This window comes from Pieris brassicae, chromosome 7 (genome assembly GCF_905147105.1).
Source record: "Pieris brassicae chromosome 7, ilPieBrab1.1, whole genome shotgun sequence".
Lineage (NCBI taxonomy): Eukaryota > Metazoa > Arthropoda > Insecta > Lepidoptera > Pieridae > Pieris > Pieris brassicae.
This window is the reverse complement of record NC_059671.1, coordinates 20,073,571-20,083,312: the sequence shown is the minus strand read 5'-3', so window position 1 is coordinate 20,083,312 and position 9,742 is coordinate 20,073,571. Positions and strand designations below refer to the sequence as shown.

The window sequence follows — 9,742 nt, the reverse complement described above, 5'->3', positions numbered from 1 at the left end:
CAAGGGTTTGACGAGATACAATGCTTTAAATAGTCGTTGAGTTGTAGGTCTATTAATACTGACCAATCAAATAAACCACAGCTATTAACGATTTTGATACGGTTTGACTTTGAAGTTGTGAGCTACGTGACATGGTGATAATGGCAGCTGACAGTGGCGCCATTGCTTTGAAAAAGTAAAATGCATTTAATAATGATGATAACGGTGGAATCGCTATTACTATTGACTGTCGAATAGTGGTTAATTTGTTTGAAATGTTGGTGGGTAATGTGAGATGTATGACATCTGATGACGCTGGCAGTTGCTTGTGATGACATTGCTCCAACATGTATAGAGATGATTAACATTAATAAGGAAATGGGACGAAAACATATAAAATGATTTGTTACTGGTTTTGTCAAATAAGTGTACGGATTGATTCGGATGGTTTTCAAACATATACAGAAATTAATATAAAAGCGACAGGTATGTTACTCTTAATAGACTGGTTTTTCCACTGTGCATTTTTAAAGAGAATTGATTTTCAAGCTATTTACATGAAAACAACAGACGAATCCTCTACCGCAAATTAATAACTAATTAGATTTTAGTTTAGTAGATAAAATAAAACACATTTTATGAGTTACTTAATTCATTGATTCCTGTCGGTAAGGAAACTTTGGGCGTCAAATAAGTAATTGGAAGGTCTAAATTTACAGCTACTACCGCTTCCGAAACTACTTCGCTTCGAGGGTGGAGATCGGGAGATCATTGGCGAGAAACTCCCCGCCAAATGTTATCATCGGACGTCAAGGCAGAATACGAAATTACTCATACTTTGACGTCCGTCATTCCACATCTGAACATTTTTTAAGGCAGTTTTAGCCGCACACGCCCACTATGTGCCCACCAGCTGCCCACTGAAGTAATTTTTAGAAAAAATCTTAAAAGCCCGGCAACGCACTCGCGAACCCTCCGAGATTAAGAGTTTCCATGAGCGGGGTGGTATCACTTAACATCATAAATCTCCTGCCTGTTCACCCCCTCTTAGAGGTCACCTACCAGTACTTCCAGAGTAACTGGAGTTCTTAAATTATCTGATCTCATGGCGGGTCGCTTGGGACCCGATAGATAAATCAAAGTTGAAGTCAGTGTACGCAGTAAGGACTACGTAAATGATATATTATATCCGTTATACTCATGAAAATAAAGACAAATTACAATAAATAATTTTAATAATATTACTTAAGATAATACATTTTTATTTTCGTTTACTCCCATTTGCCGTTCCACTTTCGGGTTTCCTTTTAACATAGCTGTTATAATAAAATTGACCGAACATGTTTATGAATATACACGCATAGATAATTGTTAGAAGTTTGAAAACAACTGGATAAGAGCAGGGGAAAAACAAACTTACGACGCTGTGGATACCAATTAGTGTAAATTGTATCTGAAAAAAAACAAAGTTATATGTATATGTCATAAAATCACCTCTGTCGTGCAGCTTTCTACGAGCTTTCTAAGCGCGAGCACCCATATGTCAAACTCTACACCCCCCTCGGCAGTGTACAGTTGCAAGTAGACTGTTTACACACGCTGCCAATTTCCTATCCGTCAGGGCTGAGTGACAATAAGACGTAATACGTGTTTGACATATTTAGCAATGTAAAACGTCATTGAATGCAATAAAAACGTGTGACACTATTTTTTAACACCGATCTAAGCTCATGGAAGGTGTCAATGTAGCGATTATAAAAATACTATGGATTGAAAATGAGAATGAAAAATATCAGGCGATAGACAAAAACGCGCTCATAAAATGCACTAGACTAGACTTGACAGTTGACAAATAAATTTGACAAGCGATATAGTTGGTTGACGTTTTAGTGCTTAGTGACAATACATACCAACTGTAGTACAGTAACATATTTCTTCCACCACAGATATTTTTTATATTGCGGACCTAAGCCAGCGACGAAGTAGTAACCATACATTATAACGTGAACGAAGCTGTTGACCACCCCAATCATAACACACTGGCCACCTGAAAATAATATTAATAATGAAACAACAAAATTTTACAATATTTTTAGTTAAGTGACAAAGATACATGTAGCCTCTTTTATTCCAAAGACTATATAGAAATGAATCTTATTGTACAGCTAACATAAAAAATTATTTTCTCGTTCCGTCCGAGTGTGTATTCGCTATGTTGAATAGAGACTTACAAGGATGGGGCTGTATATAAAATATTAGAAATCATACAGCCTTAATTACCCACACTTAATAAAATTTTGAGAAATACTAAAGAAGAAAATGTATAAAGATTTGTACCAGGGATATATCTAATGGCAATCCATGAGACGATTGGCATTAAACTGTGGTGATGAAGGTGGAGAGGTGATACTTGTCTGAATGACTTCCGAAGTACGAAGAACACCGTGTCGAGAAGTTCAATATACTTCAACATGTAGTAAACATATGCATTTCTCGCTATCTAGAAATAATTATATACACTATTAATTTAAATATAAACTGTTATACTTATATTATTACATTATATTTTATAATATTATTCTAAAGCGTATCCATGGTGGTCAGCGAAAAACATGGAGTTTAAGAAAATTTATTTTATGACTACAGCTCCTTGCAATTGGTTAATTTGATGAGGTTTCTATTTTTTTTTTTTTCATTAAATTAACTTAATGTAGTGCTTAAAATGTACTCGCTACTTTAATTAAGATGATTATTATGTAAACGTATAAATGCGTATATTAATATAATAATAAAACATACGTGAAAATAAATAATATTTAATAATATTACTGAAATATTATATTCACAATATATCTATAACTGCATATGTACTATTGTACAATATATTTTAAAGTGAACATATTTTATGTTATTTCAAAAAAGGGGTTCATAATCAAAGTAACTTAATGAAACAATACAACACACATCACAGTTAAAAGTTGAATTTAAAAAAAATGTTATGGGATAGGGCCCAGCACTACTTTCTGTTTTTTTTTCTTTCTGAAATGTATTACTTGACTTGCGATAAAATATATATCGTGTAAATTTCAAAATCATGTTCGATATACATTTTCGTCCTAAAATAAATTTAAGGTGTCAAAAATTGGCTATGTTTGGATTTCTTTTCTATCGAGCGAAGTTATTTAAATCGTGTATCGATCTTTAAAAATGGATACATAAACTACTCAACTCCACTATATATTTTTTCGCCATACTTCACGAAACGATGACAAAAAATGGAAAGAAACAATGCTTTTTTGGAATTTGGCGACTGTATAGGCCCTTAATGGGCACTCATTCTGCCACAAGGCTCACAGTTGCTGGCCTCCTAAGAGTTGATACGATTTTATTTTGAAGGACCTAAAGTAGAATTGTTTCGGAAATAGTTTATTAGGCAGCTTGTTTCACTTAGTGGTGGTGCAAGTGTGCTCCACAAAGCATACATTCTACCTCAATGATTATGAAACTCATCTGCAGGTTTAAATCTGAACACTAGATGCTAAATGCGGTAGAAGATACAAAAAATCAAATGTATACATACCCACGCACTCGTTTCTAAATCAGAATCGTCGAGTCCTTGACATAAAAAATTATATTTGTTCACAAAGAAGAAGAAATAACCCTGAAAAAAGACAATTTAATTAACAAAGAATAGCTGATATCGTAATGCGTAAAATTCTTTTTTATATTACTGTTGTTAATTTACTATAAATATTTTTTACAACCTACCAAGTAATACTAACAAAAAGAAAATTAGAACAAATTAAAAAGATTGTTCCCTGTGGAAAAAGTACGAGAGTTATATTTCCTAACATTAGTTACGTTACACATATATATATAAATTATAAAATCCAATTTTAATATCTAAACTAATAAATAATACAAAAATTAACGATTTCAAAAGTTCTTTCGTTTCTGGAATGCTACTTTATCGCTCACTAACGAGTAAATATGCTTTTACAACACACAAACAAACGTCACAAGACTACATTGACGTAGCTTTCGTCTGTTCGATATAGAATGCTATATAAGAATTGTAAAAATCGTTAAAGATTCATTAACCAAGTTCACATGAGTAATTGGAATCTAAAGTGGAAAGAAGGATTTAGTGGTTTATGATGAGACGAGAGATGAACCAATGAAACTCACGTTTCTGCTACACATTCCTATTCCAAGTGATAGGAATTTTGTTGAACAAAAAAAGAATCACCATCTTTAGTCTACGTCATCACGCGAAACGATACATTATGTTATCCAATCACAATCACACGCAACGTTCGTTTCCATTTAAATTATCACAGAACGTATCGTTTATCTTCTGATGACAAGCGACGCGAACTGCATCCCAAATGTTTTTTAATTGCAAAAGGCAAGGCATGGCCCAAGTACTGGTGAGCCAAACAATAATCATACTGACTCATTGTAAATATAAGTATTATATCCGTATATACATAATAAAAACTTTATTTTAAAATTATACTGATTAATGATTGATCGGTTAATGATTGCCACTTTTCATTATATTAAAAATAAAACTAATAGAAAAGACATCCAGTCTTTATATATTATACGTAAACAATGTAAAACTTCTCATCAATGCAAGCAATCGTTAACAAATCATTGTTATAATATAATTATCAGTTTTTTTACGTAATGAATTACGTACTTTAGATACTTAAATTTAATAGACTACTCAGATTACAGCTGTTGGGTGTATAAATGCCATGCAAGCCTTACCTGGTAAACTAAATATGCACTAGTAACTACTTGAGCTATATTGTAAAGCTGGATAATATTCTTCAAGTCGTATGGTTCTCTGTTTCGCATTAAATATGGACCGAGTTTCCTTGCGAAAATGTTGTATACCAGTATAATGCCTAACACCCTCCATAAGCTGGACGCGAGGAACCAATCTTTTGTGATAGGATCTGAAACAAAACCATATAAATCGTTGCGGTCATACACAACAACACGGTTGATAAACTAGCCCACTATAAGGGTACGCTTCGAGATTGACTTATTTATAAAAAAATCATCTAACAAAAACATATTATACAAGAAAACTCTTAGTCAATATACAAAAGGAAAACAGATTACATTGATAAACAACATAATATATGAAGCAGAAAACATAAGTACAGTAATAGATAAAAAACAAAACTGATATTAAACCTTATACAAACGACAATGAATGCTTAATAATTTAAAGATAATCCTAAATTGTTACTCTAAATATATTCAGTCCTCCCGATTCTTAAAATATTGACTCAAATCCTCTTTAGTAAGGTGGAAAATATAAACGTCTTCATAATTTGTCAACTCCCGTATAAACCATTGAGTGAAAATCCTGCCTCGATTGTTAGCTTCTAATATTTATTTAATTAAATTCAAAACATTTTTATGAAACATATTCTTAAGAATCTTGCTACAAGTGCGCATGTGCAATAGTTATTCATTTGACTCGTTCGTTTGTTTACGAATTGTTACGAATTGACTCGACCATTTCCTCGAAGTTGGATGGTCGAGTCGGAGTAGGGAATTTGTGATTATAAAAGAGGTTGTGACACATGCGAACGGGCTATTCCTTTGCAGGTTTGAAGTTATACAGTTCACGTAAAATCAGTGAAGTATATTATAGTGATTTAAGTCATCATTGAAGTGTTTAATTTCCTACCCTAAGAACTAGATCAACTACCGCTAACACGACATTCTTTTAAATATTCTTAATAACTTAATTGAAATAAATCATGAACTCCCATGCTTTACAATGATACTGCTACTTGCTGGAAAGTTCCAGCCTCCGTGGTTAATACAATGAAAAAACCAAGGTTTGATTCCCGATGAGAGAACTGATCAACGAATCCTCGAGTCCTAAAGCTATATTGTAAGAAAATCAGTGGCGCTTTATTAGGTCTGGTCCTCAGATTTCTGAATCTGTTTCATGATCATTTGTCAATCTAATAGGCAAGTGCGTGGTGGGGAAAGTCCGCTAGTGTACAGCCGGCACCGAATACGACCTAAGATGAGAGTCGCACGCAAAAGCCAATAGGCCAACAGTGAACAGTGCTCTATATATATATATATATATATGTAGTCGTGATTAGAGAACGTGATCCCTATCCGTAACGTGAACCTCTCGGCGGTTGTAAAAAAACAAAACATAAACTTAATAATTAGCAGAATTCAATATCTTAAACATTGGTATTTTAAATTTGAAAAGACGGCGACATCTCTAAAGTTAGCTAATGGGAATCATAGATGGCGCTAATATAAGAAATAAATACTGTAATAATGTGTAAAAATGCTATTTATTTTCAACAAATTTAGCTATAAAGAGTATAAAGTAGAAACTCTTAAACTATTTTAAGTTATTTGTTATGTTATTATATTTTTAATTTCTTATTTGTAAATTGCGCCATCTATACTTAGACTAAAAAACTTGTTATACACGAGCGTCTTCAGTTTCGAATTATCCTGAAAACCCATGCACCAACCAATTATTAACTTCATTATTGAGAGAAAGAGTAAGGACACTGACCCTTAGTGGGAACTAGGACATATATTTTCAACCTACCATTTAATGTCTAACATAGTTAAGTCGAACTTGCTTAACATAGTTAGTCCATTACTACTATGTTCTTTAAGTTTGGAGAATTGACTTAATCTACGATAATTCTAGTGTCGAATTATTTACAAGTGAATTATTTACTTCTAATATAAATTATAACAAAAATAAAACAGCACTGAATCGTTAATCTGTTTAAAGAAAATTGAAGTAAATATGTATGGACTTTGGAACAGGGGTTAAAGAACGTTACGATTAAAATACGGAGCATTTTATTATTAATTAACATTTTAACACAATGTGATTTTTAATCGTTTATAAAACTAAGTGTTAAACTTATAATAAATACAAAATTTTTGACAGGTACTCTGATATTAAGGGCCAAAACTTTTATATATATGCAATGTGAGTGTCCATGGGCGGCGGTATCACTTAATATCCTGCCCGTTTGCCTATGACATAAAAGAGAAACCTTAACTAAAAATGTAGCAAAATCGGAAAAATCTCTTTTTATGTTGCTTTAATTTGTTCTGTAAAAAAAAGTATTAAAAATCTATTATAATCTATTTAATTACTACACAAGTATAAAGTTAATATTAATTATTATCTTTAGTGACAGTATACATAAAAACATCGGTACAAAAAACTCCAAAACCTAACAGCAAAAACTACTGGATCGATTAAACAATATTCTATCATTAGATTGCTACATTCATATTTATAATCATTTATATAATATCCAAAATATTAAAAAAGAATCCTGCCGTCCGAAGCCACAGGTCGCTTGTTTAATAATTGTTGTTGAATAGTATGCATATTTATATTGATTAGTATACATTTTAATAGTATATTAGTATGTATTTATGCCTCGGTTCAATAATCTACTAGCAATGCTTCACCTATAGGTAAAATTACAACTGTGCGTGATTGTTTCTATTATTTATAATGCTCGGCTCTGATTTTTTTTAAAGTTTTTCTTCTTTTGGCACGTAAGGGAAAAATGATGAGTGTAAATTTTGACGATGCGCGCGCACACTGTCAAAACCCCTGACGTTAGCTATAGTGAACATTTTAGTTTTTTTTTTAAGATTTACTTCTTTTGGCGCCTTAAGGAAAAATTATGAGAGTATTTTTTTCTACAAATAGGATAAGGCCAAAGATATTTTATTTTTATTTTTTTATTTATTTTGTGACGCCAAAGAAGTATAACTTCTAACGCATGTACATACGTACGAACACGTACGAACTTTTTTATAATTATAAGTCTCCGGGTTAAATTATTTCGTATAATTTTGTATAATTTTAAATAAAAACCGATAAATATGACAGATCCCGCAATTTTTTTCACGTGTCTCATGTCAAGTTTTTTGTCAACTGTCATTAATGTTGCTATTATTTATTCTGTGACGCAACGACCATTCCGCTAGTTAGTCTCCGAGTAATAAATTTAAGTGCCTTATTTTGATAATTACTCGTCAAATTTTAAACCAATTCTTAGGGATATTTAAGAAGTAGGCTAAATGATAACACGCCACATACAGCTGATATTAATGATAGGTACGGGACTAGCGAAACTTTTGTGATCCTCTCAAGGTCAAACCTTAAAACTTTATAGAGATATCTTATGATATATTTTTATGGCTTTAATATTTTGTTTATGACTAAGAATAAGTCGTTCACGTATGAATTTATGTCAATAAAACAGTAAATATAGATTGTAACATATTTTCTTTCTTTTCGGCGAATTCTGAAGTTATTCTTTTAGCAATTATGTACTTTTTTTAATGCATTAGGTTTTGGCGGTTATAATTCGCTATCTCGTCTCTGAATCTAAAACATACCCTGTACGGCCAAATAAGTTTTTTTTTAATACTAGTTGGACCATTTTATTTTCTTCAATTTATTACTTTACACTTACTTGGCAGTTCCTCGTCAATATATTTATAAGCACTGATTATAGTATCCATATTTGAACTGATATTAAGTCAGACAAGCACCACCTTCAAGCAATGCGCTCAAAATAATATAGTATAATAGTAGCTGAAACATACTATACATACATTTACATATTAATACAAATCGCGTACATGAATTATTAATAAATACTTTTTACTCATTAACTTAACATTCAAATTGTTGTAATCTTTCGTATTTAAAATTTCATTAAAATTTGTTTAATATACGGGATATTAATAAATTAAGTAACATTTAATAGATTAAATGTATACAAGACGAATCCACATACATAAGAAATATTGTTATTTTAAATACCTTTTAGTGCTTATTGGAGTTACTAATATGTTTTTGAAGGATTTATACCTTCTTAATTTACACTTAACCAGAGATATGATTGCTTTGGAAATTCTTCCTTTTCACGAATCATATAAGGCTATGCCTTCAACCTTCTGTGCCTGACACACGCACAGAGAAGTTGTCTGCGTCAATAGTTATCTACCGCGCTGCGGTAGAATACAAAAGACGAAAAAGAAAACATTGACTTCCCGATCTCTCTAATAGTCGAACACTTAAGCCGATAACTCACCGAGATGCCATGGCGAGGTGCGGGCTATGTCCAAACAATTTGTATTGAAATGTTTAGCAGTTCACTCACTTGGCGAAGGTTCCAGAAAGGGAAAACGAAAAGAAGAAAAAGGTTGTTCAGGATCTGGTCCTGGCTGCGCTTCCAAATTGGCGACATTGCCAAAACGTCAATGTTTTTTTTTTGTTTGTCTTATGTAATATTTGCCACAGTCGCTATCTGCGGCTAATGACGCAAACGCTATCTTCTGTGTTCGTGTGTAAGGCACAGAAGGTTAATTACTGCATACTCCTGATTATGAGTTAGCGGCCTAAGGATGCATTCATAAAACTAAGTCTTACACTCTATTAACTAAAGAGCTTAATTATTTTCTACCAAATTATCTTTGCTCTATATTGGACAGAGACTAAACAGTGTAATAAAACTGTTTTAGTTTTCAATTTAGATCCTAATACTTATCTGCTAAATTATTGTACAACGCGATCGCGACTACGGACTCTGTGGTCGTGCGCCCGAGCCGATCGCCATCTATGCACAATTTGTTATATGCGTCAAACTCAGAAGTACCTTATTTCTTGTAAGAGAACTTATTATTGAATTTTTTTTTTTTAATAATTTAT

General features: G+C 32.3%; 1 protein-coding gene across 1 annotated transcript; it reads right to left on the bottom strand.

The window, feature by feature from the left end:
* Positions 1-1,202: 1,202 nt before the first annotated feature.
* LOC123711918 (elongation of very long chain fatty acids protein AAEL008004-like) lies at positions 1,203-8,599 on the bottom strand. Its single transcript, XM_045664781.1, has 6 exons — positions 8,502-8,599; positions 4,756-4,946; positions 3,560-3,640; positions 2,317-2,479; positions 1,890-2,026; positions 1,203-1,432 (listed from the first exon to the last, which is right to left on the bottom strand). Exons 1-6 carry the CDS (start codon positions 8,548-8,550, stop codon positions 1,241-1,243), a joined length of 813 nt encoding a protein of 270 aa, XP_045520737.1. The 5' UTR covers positions 8,551-8,599; the 3' UTR covers positions 1,203-1,240.
* Positions 8,600-9,742: the final 1,143 nt, after the last annotated feature.

Coding starts and splice junctions, on each gene's coding strand:
- LOC123711918 (XM_045664781.1), bottom strand. CDS start 8,550: ATGGATACTATAATCAGTGCTTATAAATATATTGACGAGGAACTGCCA. Junction 2,480..3,559: donor ATTTAGAAACGAGTGCGTGG/GTATGTATACAT, acceptor AATTATTTCTAG/ATAGCGAGAAATGCATATGT. Junction 2,027..2,316: donor TGCCATTAGATATATCCCTG/GTACAAATCTTT, acceptor TATTATTTTCAG/GTGGCCAGTGTGTTATGATT.